At 40.5% G+C, this 16,701-nt stretch overlaps 1 protein-coding gene across 5 annotated transcripts in view; it reads right to left on the reverse strand.

Moving 5' to 3' along the window:
* The window catches only part of igdcc4 (immunoglobulin superfamily, DCC subclass, member 4), a 49,045-nt gene that overhangs the window by 16,824 nt on the left and 15,520 nt on the right, over positions 1–16,701 (reverse strand). For 4 of the 5 annotated variants that reach the window (XM_038701114.1, XM_038701115.1, XM_038701112.1 and 1 more), the window contains exons 2-8: positions 15,666–15,974; positions 9,271–9,412; positions 6,652–6,788; positions 2,513–2,647; positions 1,538–1,690; positions 490–900; positions 231–395 (exon numbers count right to left, since the gene is read on the reverse strand). In XM_038701114.1, the coding sequence (XP_038557042.1) occupies positions 231–395; positions 490–900; positions 1,538–1,690; positions 2,513–2,647; positions 6,652–6,788; positions 9,271–9,412; positions 15,666–15,974 (1,452 nt within the window). The remainder of the gene's footprint in view (positions 1–230; positions 396–489; positions 901–1,537; positions 1,691–2,512; positions 2,648–6,651; positions 6,789–9,270; positions 9,413–15,665; positions 15,975–16,701) is intronic. The other variant, XM_038701113.1, reaches the window with a different exon arrangement.

The raw sequence follows: 16,701 nt of genomic DNA on the forward strand, positions 1-16,701 counted from the left end.
ACAAACCTTAGTGTGTGATGATGCACATTCAAGTCATATCCTGTTATAATATAGCACCATATCAGTGTTTTCTGAGGTGACTGAATAAAGTGACGCTTCATGAACAGATGATGATGCTCTTGAGGTCCTGAGGAGTTACAAGGTTGGCAAGCTAATAACATTTGCTCTGTGTGTCAGTGAAGTATCCCAGGCTGGCCTTATTCTGCCTGTGTATCAGTTTGAATACTCACCGTCCTCCAGCATCTCTACAGTGACAGGCAGGGATGGGCGACTGGCACCCATGGGAGAGTAAGCCACCACAAAGAATGTGTAGGCAGTATGGGGCAGAAGCTCTTTGACATGATACTCTGTGGTGTCGTTGTTCATTGCAAATTGGTACTCCACATTATCTAAGCCTGAAAAGGATGAAAATATTCAAATCCGATAAGTTTTTTAAAGGAAATGTAGACATGCACATGTACGGCTACACACACATGAATAGAGACACACCTGCGGCGCGTTGGCAGTGCACAGAGTAGCCGATGATTTGGTCAGAGTTGTACTCAGGTTTCTCCCAGGTAAGCAGGGCAGTTGTGCTGGTGTAGGGCGTGGCAGACAGGTGGCGAGGAGAGCTGGGCAGACCTTCCCTCACAATGACCGTCAGCTTGGCAGTGGCACAGGCCGTGCCCAGTCCATTGTCTGCTATGCACTGGTAATAGCCCGCATCCTCCAGGGCCAGCTGGTTGATGAGCAGGACTCCAGGGCTTTGGGTCTTCACCCGTCTGAAAGACTTGATGGGCAGGCCGTTCTTCAGCCAGAGCAACACTGGAGGTGGCTCCCCTGAGCTGTTGCACACAAACCTGGCTGTGTTCCCCCGGGAGAGAGACGCTGTCTCTGGGGGCTGGAGAATCACTGGAGGGGCTATTGGAAGTAGGAAACAAAGCTCTGGTTTATAGGGGACACTGATTATATGTGCGCCACAAAATTAACACTGACACTGGGACAAGATTTAGTATTACACTTGAATAAAGTTGGGGGAACTTATAAGAGACAGACTTACAAGTGAAAGTGTCAAAATCAAAGTATCACAGGCTGAGATAAAGCAACTTTTAGTTTTACCCTACACTTCCCATAATGCATCTCGATAGTGTCTATCTATAGGCCCCACCACCCAGTTTGAGATGTCACTTTTAATTTTCTTAGACTTGACAAAGCTTCTCCAGAGCCACAGAAGACATATTAAAACTGTTTGACTAATAACGTGACTTTAAATCAGATGGAGTGCCTCTTTAAACAAGATCACTTTGTAGTTTAGATTGAACTCTCTAAAATTGTAACTCTCAAAAAAATCCAACAGGTTTATCTATGTTCAATTCATTTTGTCTCTAAGTAGCAATTGTTAATGTATCAGTACTGATTTTTGCTAAAATTTTTTGGAGTCTTCGCCCTTAAGCCACAGGGACACCCGAAATGTAGCTGAGAACTTTTTTCTATTACAGCACCATCAGACCTTCAATTACTTGGTGGCTTAAGGGCAAGCTGTTGACATGACTCCTACCAGGCACACGCAGCTCAGCAGCAGCAATGACAAATTCTCTGGTCTTGGGCTTGTTGGCCCGGCAGACATAGACGCCGGCATGGTGACGCCTCGTGTCCCTAATCACCAGGTTTGTGGCGAGGACAACCACATCTGTGGAAATGGGCTTTCCGTCTGATCAAAAAAGAAAGCAACAAAGAACAAATGGAATGTCTCAGACTATAGGCGTTGAGAAAAGTTGAGATCATTTCTCAGGCTTTAAGTTGCCTGAGAAACAGCACAAAAGAGAGAGGCAACGCTTTGAGCAGCAGGAGATTTGACCTGTAATCCCCCAAACTGACCAACAGGTGGCTCTGTGTGTTTTTAGTCTGAGGTGACTGCATTGGCTGTCTGCTAGTCTATGTGTAAAATCATTATCTGTTCACGATATAGAACTCAATCAGTTTTACCACCTTTTTTAATGCTGTACTGTCTACAGAGGATGATCATCACCTACATGGTGAATTATCTCACAATGCCACATAAAAAAAGTAGCGATCAAAGATATGGTCACTAAGCACCAACTACAACATGGCATTGCACATGACCTCCTGAATAGTGTAGTGCAGTTTTTGTATGATGAAATGTTAATTGTAAATGAATGATGCAGCACTACACTCCAAGAAATCTGCTATGTGATGTTGAAAGATAACAGCAAGGAGGTTTTTTAAAAGTAATTTCCACCAGGACTACAGGTGTGTCTGTAAGCTGTGAAGGTGAGAATTAATCAATGTGACAAATCATCTTATGTAAAGCATGGCTCAGTGCACAATAGAACAGATGACCAATTGTGAAGCGACAGCTATTATCAGTAAAACAATAACTTTACACCTACATGTACGCAAATCTGATGTTTGTTCCTTGTTTGTAAGAGACAATGACAGTGCGACAGATGCAGTTAAAAACAAACAAACAGGATGAGAACCACAGAGAGAAAAGAGCATTTGTGAGTGTTACCTTGTCTGCTCCAGGACACCAGTGGCTTCGGCTGGCCTTGTGCCATGCACTCCATCACAGCGGGACGGCCGAGCACGACTGTTGCATTCTGAGGTGGTGCAACAATCGCAACTCTGTTCAGAGCTTCAGTAGAACCTATAACAACAAAATAAGTGCATCCTTTGGTGTTCCAGGGCAGTAAATATTACATACGTTTGTGACTGTAACTGAAAAGTTGCCAGTTTGGGCCAGTTTTCAACTGACTCAGCTTTTAACAATTCAAATACTTCATTATTCACCACTGAAGTGAAACAAAATGGCAATTAAGTCTGCTTATCTGGCTACATCGTTATCCAATCTCTCACTAATCACTGTTGAAGTTTGCTTGTACTACTCCTTACTTAACCCCTGGCATGCAGACACCACAGTAAGGGTGTCCTAAAAAGCTTCAGGGCCCTCTTGGGTGTAACTACAGAATATATATTTGATCTAAGTGCTTGCATTCCCAACAACACACTGAGGATAAATGATTAGACTGAAACAGATTAGATCAACACAGGAAGGTGGTCCTCACTAAGTTCTGTTAAGGGCTCCCATTTCTCCCATCTGGGAACGAGTCATCTGAAGCTATTGCCCAGCTTGTGAATTAACTCACTTTCTTTACACCCATTCTCTACGTGAACTTAAACTTTAAGTTATGATATGTGGTAACCCATTACAAGACAGAGGCATTCCTTGCCCAGTGGTGGCAGTATGCCTATATTGTGTTGACTGCAAACATGCTATAGTCGAGGGATACATTTCCTGTTTTCTATGGACAAACAGGATGTAGTTGATTAAAACTAAAACATAGCTGGTTTAACAGGCAAGGAAACTTCCAGACCTGCAAGGGAATTCGGGTGAAATCCTCAAACCAGATAATCATTTATGTTAGCATTTTGATGGCATAGCCTTCTGATCAGCAGCTAGTATTTCAAAGCAGTTCAGGCGGACGACATGACAACACTTAGAGAGCGTCTAATGACTTCTGGAGTTTTCAGTGACTCACAGACTTCAAAAAATGGCAAGACACTTCATAATAAAAATAGTCCCTATGGTTGGATTATTTGTATCTGGTTATGGCTCAATCAATTCTTATTAGATGGTGGATATGGATATGGAGGTTGTGATGTGAGAGGATTTGATAAGAAACAGGATGGAAGCCCTTTCAGCTCATATTATTATTTACAGGTAGCAGAAGAACAGCCTCAGTTATGGAACTGAGGCACATCTCTCCTCCTCAAGGATGTTATTCAAAGGATATTGTTTTTGGGTTGAATGGGCCAGACAATCATTTGTTGAGTGTGTCTCAGTCCCCAAGGTGCTGCTGGTGTGAGAGGACCTTACTTCCCTGTAATTCCACTCAACCCAGGCCGTCTAATAATGCTAATAACCTCCAGAAAGAGGCCTGGCATTCTGTAAACACATTATAAATTAATCATTGAGATTACATAGAGCAATTATGCATAAGGCTTTCAAGTGGGACTTTCAGACTGCCTCTGCAAGGGCTGTGATGTGAGTGCGCCTTCATAGGTTTTTTTTGTGAATATGATGGTTGTCTGTGCAGTGTAAAGCATCTAAAAAAACTGAGAGGGTAAAGTAGAGAAGAAATGGAAGAAACTAGAAACTGGATATTTAAGGCAGCTGAGTGTTTGATATTTTCTACATCCTTTCAAGTTAAATACGTGAACTTGATGACCTCAACATCAAGCTGTCGAAGCTTTGCTATGGGTGTTGCAGAATTCTATTCATAGGACTCTGAAGTGCGAGCAAGTGAAGTGATTGCATTAGATCTGACATCTGTTACTCGTAATGGCTCGCAATAGAGTCTCAAGTAGTTTCCTCCTAGGTTTCCACAGCAGCAGCAAGACCACCTAGGTAATATAGCACAGAAAAATCTGCCTCTGTGTCTTTATTGGTATGAAAATACGTTAAAATACAGTATATATTTATACACCGTTTCTTAACTATCCAAAGTGTTGTGGCGCACCTGTTGTGTATATTTTGTCCTCAAATCATCACATTTAAACGTGATGGTGAGTGAAATTGAAACTGAAAAACTGAGGACTTGAAAGGTGGCTGTAAAGATTAAAGGGTAAAAACTCCAAATGTTGCATCTGACTCACTTGCTTTGGCCTCATCTGTCTGTCTCTCTCTTTCTTCCTTTTTGTATTTCTGTTTTAAAGACTCAAAAAAGGACACAATGGTTTCTACAGAGCAGCCAATTACTGTTGACTAATCTTTCGCTAGCTTGCTACAGAGGCAGATAATATGATATGGCTTTAATGTGGGCTGCCTAATGGTGAACTCACACCTCACAATACTCAAATATGTACCAATACTGTGCATACAGTATACTGAAAGATATGTCTTTATTTGCATTACTTATTTAATTTAATTGTCAGCCTTGACTTTCATTGATTGGACCACGTATCATTTTATTTTTTGTAATGATATTCTGAATTAATGTACAAGACATTTTAAGGATTTGAGTTCTTCTTGTTTGTGGTGTTAAGGTACTCATTTTTATCATAGCAAATTGATTCATTAATGTTTTCCCACAGACCAGCACTTTCCTACTTACTTATGACTTAAATAAAGTTTGTACCTGAATTGCATAAGTTGTCCTGCCCCTATTTAGTCACCGACTTGGAACAATGAACAATTTGCAGCTCTTCAATCAAACAGGGAGAATGAGATGAACAAACCAACAGTGCCAGGTGATTATAAGAGGCTTAATTGAAAGAGAGAATTGAAACCCCGATGCCGGTAACCTTATAGAAGGCGACTACTGTCAGTCAGATAATAAAAATTTCTCGATGTGTTGCAAGAAGTAAAATCAGGACAGTCAGTGTTAATGTATTGCATTTAATTCACAACCCCAGCTTCAAGTGCTTAACATAATAGAAATGCTTTCAATAAGAAATGGAGAGGGAATATACAGTAACATTGCATAAAGGACCAATGGCAAAGTTCAGTGAATTTTTAGTAGGCTGAAGTTGTATTAAAAAGGCAGTTGAGAACAGTTTTCAACCACAAGCAGTCAGAGTTGAGAAAACAAGCGTAATTACACTGAATCCTTCACTTTGCTTTGTTTTAATTAAGGGAACAATTAGTAGGGCGGCCCCCGGGTGACCTGAGTGTTAGACATCGATTCAGACAAGCCATTTTAGTTCTAAACCACTGAACCTTTTCCTAATTGTTTTCAATGTTTAACGCTGAACTGAACATCACCCTATGCACCCTATGTCAAAATGTGTTTTTATCTGCTGTGCAACATGATAAAAACAGTGACAAATGTAAGTTTTTTTTAATGAAACAAATATTCTATTCTGACATCCTCAGGAGCCTCAGCCACATCATAATATGACGGCCATGACTAAGGAGCTCAAGTGACTCAATGTGGTTTATCCACCCATTCTCCTCTTTTTGAATATATTGTAAGGAAATTAATGGAGAGATTGGTCTAGATACTGTATGCTCCCCATTCACTGATAGCATCTATGTGTGGAAGATCAGCTATTCTCACAGCTGACGTTACTAGAGTCCTGGAATAATCAGAGGAAACACAGCATTCACAAATGTATTATCAACGAGAACAGATCCACTGTAAAATATTGCTTTTGCTTATCATTACTTCACTTGGATGTGTGACTTTTACTGTGCAAAATGATGTCTCTGCAGAGTTTGACTCTAGAAACCAAAGTTTCTCTGTGCTCATCTCATGGTATGGTATGCAACTTACAAACATGTGATGTTGAAACTTGAAACCTGCAAAGCACATACACTGAGAAATGACTTTTCAGTTTAGTAAAAGACATGTCAAGTAGTTACAACTTTTGAAATGAAAAACATTTGGATGTTCATAAATTCTGGATTTTCAATAATAATAGTATTAATAATAAGAGTATTTTTTGGTGGAACAACCATGTCAGTGACAAATTATCATTCAAGGAAAAGTACTTTACATGTCTTAGAAACATCCACTTCATGACAGACAATATGCTTTATATTTGGATCTAGTCTTAAAACCAACATTCAAGTTTTTTGATTGGCATGGCAGCTCCCAGCAGGGCCTGGCTGCCTAGTAAAACACTATACAGCATTGCAACAGGCCTTACCTGTGGTGACAGTGAGCCTGGCCTCATGACTGATGTCCTTCCTGGCAGAGTTGGATGCAACACAGCGGTAGGCACCCTCATCCTCCTTGGTCACCTCCAGAATCTGGAGCACCCCGTTAGGAAGGGAAATGAACCTGCTGCATACAGGGCAAAACAGAGGAGAGGTGGCAGAGGCAGAAAAAGAGAAAAAGAATTGAATAAATGGCTTAGTGCCCTGTAGCATGACAACATCTAGCTGATTAACTCTGCGGGGATCCTGCTGGGTCCTCATAGGACTCCTTTGTTCAGGAAAGAGGGGTTGCAATTATTAGTCATGCAATTAAAAAAATTACTTAAATACAGTAATATAAAGATGAACGTTATTTTCTGGACAGAGACTAGCAGTTGAACTTCACAGAAGCATAGAATACCCCAAAGCAGTATATAAAAAAAGTGATTACATTTGTTTATTTGTCTCCACTTCTACCTCCCTTATGGAGGTCAGGTTCCAGACATATTACTCGTGGCCTGCATGTCAGGCCCCCAGGGCAGGCAATGTAATGCCATCCCACAACCTCTTATCACCTTTATCATAGCCTATTAATCCCACTGAAATTGCGACCAGTGGTAGTCTGTCTAGAAGGGAGGGAGGGGAAGGGTGTGGAGAGGAGGTAAGAGAAAAGAAAGAAGAAGAATACAGAGACAGTGGATGGGAAAAACAAAGAATAAGAAAAGAAAGACATAATGAAAGGAAGACAGGGAGCCATGAATGAAGAAAACATGGGGATAGAAGAGTAACAGAAATAGAGATGGAAAGGGGGTTAATAGTGAAGAAAAAGAGTGAGAGATGTAAGAGAGGAAAAAGCACATTAGAGCAAGAGAGAACAGAGAGAGAAAAAGGCCAGTGTTATATCAGCCACCCCTTGGCTCATCTTTGTGAGAAGCCATTAACGGAGGTGGGAGAACCACATCCCACCAATAAGACCTTATAAGCAGTGAGCTGTTTGCAGGTCATGCAGGGCTACAGCAGCCATTAGCACTTAGTCCTGTGCAATAGGGCTGAAAACAAATTCCAAGGCTCCTGGGCCGGCAGAGTCACACTGAAATGTCAATATCGTTAAGTGGCCCAGTAAATGAGACAATTTGTGAGAGACAGCTGACAGAGGGTGACCTGTCAAGGATGTGTACATTTTGTTTAATGTTTTTTTCCTTTCTCTGTAAGAGCACAAAATGTTCATAGTGAGTGGTTTGTTTTAAACTCAAGGTGATTCTTCAGTGCTCTTTCAAAAGTTGCTGATATACAGAATATTTACTTTGAAAATAGTTCTGCTCCACTCCGAACCTACACAATTTCCATAACGTGACAATTGGAAAAGAGTAAATACACTTGATGAGACTGTATGTTTTGTTAATTGTTAATTTTAGTAGTAAGTGTTGCATTGTATAGGCAAAGTCACAATATGCTTGGCAATCACTGGCCCCTTCACTGAAGCTTGTAACTGCATCCAATATACTAGTTATGCGGTAATGGGGGAGACTGTAATTAAACTGCACTAAAATAATTTGCATGTACATGTATGCATGTACATTTATGCTTTATATATTTAATGAACATAGTAGAACCAAACTGGATGAAAAAAATGGTTTTGTGATTGTCCAGGTACATGTAAAAACCTAAACTAAAACTAAAGGACCTGAAAAATGCAAATGCAATCAACAAATAATTCCTCAGTGCTGTCCCTCTACCTTCACATTTATTTTCAGGGTGATTCTGGAAAGGATAAAACTACTTTATAAGTTCATTATTCCATTAATGTCAGTGTAGAGTGACTAATGACAAGACTTTCCACCTTTCACCTCGGAAATCCAAAGCAAATATACAAATATATTTCTATGTAGTATTTACAGCATTTTTTGTGTGGTGGAACAAATCTAAAATCACAGCGTTGAAGAAGCTTAACAAAGTCCTTTTGCTATGGCCTGTGTTTCCATTTCTGATCATCTAAACTCAAGCAACTGAGCTGCAAACTGACACAATATTTGCTATAGTCATTAACTAGTGTTCATCTGTACCAGCATGTAATCTTTTGAAAACATCATTTGGATTTAATCAGTTTAATGAATTTAGCAGTCCTAGCACTTTTTTAATTTACGAATACAGCCCCCATTTTAAACCCAAAAGTCTGGGCCACATCCAGCTTGAGTTACTGTAAAAAGTAAAGCAAATTCACAACATATTTACTGATAGCTGTGTGTGTTTCCCAAATTAAGTATTGCACTTAATTTAAACTAGAAAGTCATGTTCCATGTGACTCATCATGTCACCTATTTAAATTAATTGATACCGTGATGTAATGGACAGTATTAATATTAATGATCACATAACACATAAAGACAAAAGTATCAGGTTAAAAGAAGAAGTAACTAAGACATATAAGACCAACAAAACAATAACGAAATGTATGTGCATTCAAAATAACTGGGTTGAAATTGTAGAAATCCTAAAACAAACCTCAGTTATCACATCGCTCCTTTATCGATATATAATAAAGTAAGAAAACTACAGAAAAACAAAAGATAAGATAAGATAAGAATAAGGAGAACATGAAGGACAACAACAACATCACATTGTGGGGTCACCTTGTCTCCTCAGGTACAGCCACTTTGTCCTTTTCCCAGGTAATAACAGGTGTGGGTACTCCCTCAATCTGGCACTCGAAGCGGGCAGCTCCCCCAGCGAGCACTGTTTGTGGTGATGGCTCCTGATGGAACTTTGACAGACCTGAGGGTATAGAGTTGATAGAGGTCAGGGGGGTAATTATCTTCTATTTTGCCCAGAGGACACACACAAAAATGCACCATTTACAAACTAATGATTGTGTGGAAATTACTTTTTATTAAATGATCTGAAATCTGTGTGTCTACTTTTAGTATGATGAATAGGACACTTTGATGTAGGTTTGATGTAGATTATGTGACCGAGCCCCGGTCTACTATTGGTCTACATCTCCCTTTCCATCAGAGTCCACATGGACAGCATTAGAACACATACCAAGTACACTAAATTAAATGGGCTGCAAAACCAATGTGGTCACAGGGGGAAAAAGGGTTCTATACACTAATTGCGGGTTCAAGACTTAATACAACCCTATAAAATTAAAACTGACCCATTCACAGTTTTTGTTTAAAATATTCAGTATCTTTATTGCACCTGGCTAACTTTAAAAAACTTGCTCAAGTAAATTTGGTATCTGTGCATAACACTAATACTGTCTCTATTTCACAGACTTCACAGATTATTGTATTCAGGCAATTTTAGGGATTTTAAAGGTACTGTTTAAATTGTGTAATTTAATTAAAGATTTGTTCATTTGTTCCATTTAAATATACTTGAATGTCCTGATTAGGAGAAATGTGGGGATTTAATCAGGCTTGGCAAGAATTTTTCTCTCTCCAGGTCGTGTCTTGGCAGGGCTCCAATTTTCCTCACACACACACACACACACACACACACACACACACACACACACACACACACACACACACACACACTGGACAACCTCCTACTGTAGGTAATACTGAGCACCAGGAGGCAGCAGTGAGCACACTCTCAGGGCCTCTAACCTCTGACCCCAACAGGCTGTTGGCGCAGAGAACAAAACCTTGGCTTTCCCAGTCACTTTGCCTGTAGCTCTGACTGAGGAGTAGAGAGTTGGGGGGTGGATCAAAGGAGAGTGCAAAGAAAGACGACAGAGAAGGCAACCAAAGGCAGAAAGAAAGCAGGGAGGTAACAGGAAAGAAGGAGACTCCATATCCCACTGATATAACCAGGCTAGAAAATGGCAGAAAACCAATTTTAGCCACATAATAGATCCCTATATAATATAATTTTCAGTTGATGTAACAAAACATCCTGTTGATGCATCTGCATAAATAAATGCATTTTAAGGCAAAAATTTTTGTTAATTCAAATTCGTTCTTTCCGGTTTTCTGTATCTTGTTCTGTAACACATTAACTCCATGTGGAGCTAATAGCAGAACTGATTTAAACCAGACTTCTGCAGCATGAAAACATGTAAAGATCATCCCTCAGAGTTACATACACAAATCTACCTTGCAGGAAGGACAAAGTTGATTCAAACATTTCAAAGAGCTACTGGTAAAAGAGATACTGTTTTATTATATAAGTGATCACATGTGAACGAATTACACAGCTGTATTTTTTTTACATTATATTATATTAGATGTAATTTGCTTTTCAAAATATTTATATATACACCAGAATAACACTACTCACCACACTTTATAATGTTTTATTATCCACAAGATAGTGTTTTCTCATAAAGTGGTCAATTTCCATTGTCAGAACTTACCAAACTGTGCTGCATTGAATCTAACTGATTATGAAAGCATTTCTAATGGCGACAGGGCAGCACTGGATGCTCTTTATTTTGAGTCACTCTAATTTGGAACAAGCCACGCTTACTGCACGATAACGCCATGTGACTGTGTCTAATGGAGCCGGACTTCTTTTTGCAACCAGAAGAGTTGCCCCCTTCTGGCTGTTCGATAGAATGCAGGTTTAAGGGACAGTTTGCTGACACGAAGCTTTCCGCTTGGGTTGAAGGGAATGTCATCAGTTTTTTCTGGTTTTCGGTCATAAACCTGATCATGGCACCAGTTAGAAGGTAAGTTAAGGGATATTACAGTTCATCCTGAGGGGGCGTGGATTTCTGTATCAAATTTCCTGGCAATAAGAGTGGAGACACAGTGGGTTGTCATCTGACTTTAAACAAACAAAACTATGGAAGGGAGGACTGACACTGAGAGCCTGACACTAGCTCTCAAACTTGGTTCTGCTTTAACATAAAACCAACAAGAGGAGCCATTTTCAGAGGTGGGTGCTCAAACTTGCAGGTAATCACATGGGCACCTCAAGATTTCCATACTCAAGCTTTCCTAATTTTTTTAGACAAGATTTCCTCCAAACCACTGTAAACTTAACGAGAAACAGGGTAGACTATTCCACGTTACTCTAACCCTATCACACCAACTGCTAGACAGGAAACAAACTGGCCATCTGTGTTTTCCTACTGCGCTGAGGGAACAAAGTTTCTCAATGAGTACACAGAGGCTGACACACTTGCTTGGCCATAGTAGCAGAAAGCACTAGATTTGATTAAAAAAACCCAGCTATGACTGTTGCGTAGCAAGCTTTGCAGAGGTGTTGATGATTAACCCCTGCCACTTCTAGCCATTACCCAGCATGATGCCCTTATGTAAACACACCACCTGTAACACTGTCAGAGAGTGCCTGACAGGGTGCCAGACTCACAGCGTGTGTGTGAGCATGTGAGCGTGTGCACGTGTGTAAACTTGAGTGCATGCGGGCCAGGCTATTTGTACCTCAGTGTTTACTCTAGTGTGTGCCATGATGCCTGTACAGGGACTTCTTGGACTGAATCACTGTGTCTATCTATCTATCGAGTGTCGGTGGGGAGTGTGAGTGGTGAACAACAGCTGATCAGCCAGAGTGGACATTAGCCGACGTTAATGCAAAGGGGGCAGGGGGGTGTTCTGAGAAGACACTTTGCCCACGCTGTGATGGAACAATGGCCACTGGCTGAGCTTCCACATCCGCTCTGTGAAAGCGTAATGATATTAGCCTTAGTCCATGTCCCCAAGCCTGCAATGAAATTCCATGTCAGGTCCGTCCGCCACCGTGCCGAACACACACTTAGATGTTGCATTGTTGACACAGCACCTTGGGCACAGCTCTATGTAATTTATGTAACCCTTCGTTGCACTACATCTCTCCTTTCTTTGCTCTCTCGCATTACTCTCTGGCCCTTGACTTTCCCCCAACTCTTTCTCTGTCTTTGTCCGTCCCTCTATCTATGCCCCACTTTTTGGCCCCACAGCTATCAGATTGCAGCGTTTTTCCCCTCCCCTTGTGCAAGCAGATAATTCCACCCATGACCTCTTGGCTACCCAGCTTTCAGGCTGACTTACAGTGTGAAAATCCATCAATCGTGCCTCAAGCTTCAACAGATACTTGTAACAGCTACCGGAAAGTATGTGCAATATGAAATGTTTATTTCCTATTGAAAGTAATCGGCCCTTTTTAACTTTATAAAGTTGCTCAACTCCGTCAGTTTTGACCTGCCAAACAGCAGCATTGACAAAAGGAAGCCATTTACGGTGAATGTGTGATTAAAAGTGATTTTCCTACTCACCTTTCCATCTTTTCATAGGCATGGGGTGCATAGAGTTTTTGAGACTGGCTGCCTCCTAATAATAGCTTAAAATCATGTGATTCTCATGTGAGTTGAAAACACAGATCAAATAAAGTCCAAAACACAATATCCATCTTTAAAGCTCGAAATTAAAAGAAAACGCACTGTTCTAAACATCCTTTATAAAAATAAAAAAAAAACTATCAGCAGCCGGTTTGTTTTGGAGGAGGGAGCACACTCTTTATGGTTATGACATCAGCGCTTTGATTGAAATGGGTTGCGAAAGCTGGTAGGAATTAGGAAATATTGACATTCACCTCAGCAGTCCCATAATGAGGAAGGTTAATTGGTCTAATTAACATTAAAATCAGCTTTTACTTCAGCATCATTTACCCATGGAAGTATTTGGGAAATGTAACGTGCACACTATTTTACCTCTGGCATTTTGTCAAGAGTAGAGAGTTAGATTAGAGAGTTGGAGACTGAAATACTGTAGACATATTTAAATATTTTATCTGCATTTAAAGAGGGAGCAGGTCTCTTTCACTGTCTCTCTTGCTCTCCGATACATTCACATGCTTTTAGACAAGGCCACATGCATCATATATACTGCGACAGGGAAAGAGGAGCAGGTGGGTTTCGTAATGTGTTTTCACAGATGTGATCTCCGCTGAAACTGAAACTGAAGGTCATTCTTAATGGTCTCTGAAGCCTTTCCTTTCACCATTACCACAAACCCTTTCCTTTTCTGCCTTCCCACCATTCACCCAACATCCCCCCTTCCTCCCCTTTACACCTTATTGTCCCTCAAACAAGAGATCCTCATAAATAGGCATGTGACAGCTGACAAAAGCAGGGGCATCCACAAAGGATGCTGTCTCATTTTACACAAAGCTAATGACTAAATAAAGACATAACAGTGTGAGAGAAAGAGGCCTCATTGGAAGGGCGATTAAAAAGCTACTGCCTGTCCTCTCGTCCCTCAAACACCTATATTTTCGTTGATTTATACGATATTGGAAAAAAATATACATTGCAAAAAAATTTTTTCCTGTAATATAAATTACAAGATGGAAAAATACAGCAGTTTTCACCAGATACATGCAGTGAGTTATGTACAGATGAACAATTAACAATCGTAATTTCATCATTAGGGTAACTTTAACCAGCACTGGGATGAGGTGCCACTCATAACGGGAATACACGCAGCTGTCTCGCATAACTGCCTCTAGCATCTAGGCAACATTAGCTGTGACAGGGTCGCTTGCATGTTTACAGGCAGGTGATACGCACACTCTGCATGCACAGTGATCAGTTTGCTATGTGCTCTGGTGAAGGGTGCACTTAAAACGTTTTCAGGTTGTTGCAGGTGACCAGGGGGGCTGCTTTGCTTGTTTGATAAATTGATGAAGTGTACCCCTTCACCAGAGCACATTGGGAACTGATTAAACTCATTGTATCCATGAAACCTTAAATCAGGCCAAATTATGTAATATTAGGCGTCCTGGAGTTTTCTTTTTGTATCAAGCAGCAAAAAAGTTGCAGCATGACATGTTTGAGTTAATTTGCCCTACTTGACATTGCGCATCCTGCAATGTGACTATTGCCGTTCGGATGTCAGGGCTCAAATGATATATAGCGCGGCCCTAAATTCCACCCGCTCTTCCTCTTTCACTCTGATCCAGAGTGAACAGTTGTTTAAGAGTGTACCTGTTCCCAAGACACTTGTTAGTGCTCCACCAGAGGATCAGTCTCCTATCTGAGGCAGAGGAGAACCAAGTTCATCTCCATCCATGCAAGGAAATTCCCTTGACAAATCACATTGCTGTGTGTGTGTGTGTGTGTGTGTGTGTGTGTGTGCGTGCATGCGTGCATACCCAACTAAATGTTTTCAATGGATGAATGAATCAAACCAACATTCTTTCCATTAGATCAGTGATGCTTCAATTTCAAGCATTTTGACTGGCCCAACACATACATACACACCACCATGCATGTGCATTGGCAATAAAGTAGCTGTAGTATACATTTCATATGATGCAATAACAACTTTTCAGTGCTTCTTCTCTTATCCCTTGTCATTGTTTCGGGCTTCATTCTAACTTAATGAACACTACATTTGCAGAAGCACCTTAAATAACAATTACCTTCAATACATTTTTCCAGAGGTGATGTCTCTAAATGTCTAAATGTCTGTTTTTGTGTCGAAAACCTCACAAAACATGCATTTTACTAAAGTCTAAAGACTACAAAAAAGCAGCAAATATGCACATCTGAAAACCTGCTACAAGTAAATGCTGGAGATTTTTCAATTAAAATTATCAATCCATTATCAGAATTGTTGCAGATTCAGTTTCTGTCAATCAACTAATCAATTAATAATTGTTTTTAATTTAAATATTTTTTAAAAAGAGATATAGAGATATCTGCTGTTATACTACCAAACTCCAGAGCAGCTTCCTTGCTAAGGCTATGACACTCCTCAATTCATCCTCAGCACTCCACCATGTAAAATAATTTAATTTCGGGATATTTGTAATTTTTGTATATAACGTTTGCTCTTTGTGAGTGCCATAAAGGGACCTACAAACCTTATATAACCCAGTGTTGTAAAATGACAAACAAATCTACCTTCTTCTAGCTTCTACCTTAATAATCATTTCAGCTCAACATGCAAGCTTTGATTGGCATTCATTTTAGGACATTTAACTAACTAATCAAAATAAATGCCGACATGGAATCATACATGACCATGCAAGAGCCCTGCATGACTTGCAAATGTATCGGCTGGACACGTACTTGCTAGGAGAACATTTATAGTCCGACTGGTCAGGGCTCCAAGGGCACTGGCACTCACACAGCTGTAGCCCCCCTCCATTCCCTGGGGAGGTTGGCCATCCTTAAAGGTGGGCAGCAGGAGGAGGGATCCGTTGGCCAAATTCTGCAGGAAGTCACCGAGAGGCAGAGGATGGCCATCCTGAAGCCAGGTGACATTGAAAGGTGCATCGCTGACACCGAGGTTACATTCCAGCAAGAGGGGCAAATCTGGCTCCAACACTACATGGCTCGGACCAGCCCCACAGCTCAGCTCCAGCGAAACAGGCCTTTCTGTGGGGGACAAAGAAAGAGAAGTTTGTTAACCATGCTCTGTACCTACAGCAGTCTAGGTTAAGATAATTTCATGTTTATTCTAAAAAACAAGTCCCTAAATGTTCACATTCTAATGCATTTGTATAACAATTTATAGATTCTCAGTGCAACACACTGTAGGAACCTTTCATTGTTCTGTGAACTATCAGAGTGCAACTGTTATAGCTAAGTGTAAATTAACTGATGCACTTTTCTTCTTCATTGGTCCAAATATTCATACAACTGTATAATTTGTCATATTTGGCTATTTATATCTACTGCATCAATTCAAGCATTTGGCAATTTGTCATTTTATGACATATCTTAAATAGAATCAATAGTGTTGGCAGCACAGATGAATAGGGGTAGTGCATTCCAGAGGCAGGGTGTTTTGGGGACAGAGAGGAGGCCATACTCAGAGGAGAAGCTGTGAAAATTAAATGGGCGCACGGCTTGAAGGGATTTGCATGTCAGCAGCAGGACATTAAAGTCAGTGAGAAAGAGAGGAACCCCTGCAGTGAGACGTTGGTGAGCTGGTGTGAGATGAGCAGCAGAGTGCTACATAAACTGCAGTCAAAGGAGATGTTGTTGTTTAACCACAGCAATGTTGCCATGCCAAAACTTCAGCATACTTATTTTGAACAATTTAATAACTCTTCGGAAGTTCAGTGTTTTCTTAAATGCAACATCATATTGAAAGAAAGTT

The sequence above is a fragment of the Micropterus salmoides genome, unplaced genomic scaffold, assembly GCF_014851395.1.
Source record: "Micropterus salmoides isolate LMB-PRFRI ecotype aquatic unplaced genomic scaffold, ASM1485139v1 Ms_hic_scaffold_6, whole genome shotgun sequence".
NCBI lineage: Eukaryota > Metazoa > Chordata > Actinopteri > Centrarchiformes > Centrarchidae > Micropterus > Micropterus salmoides.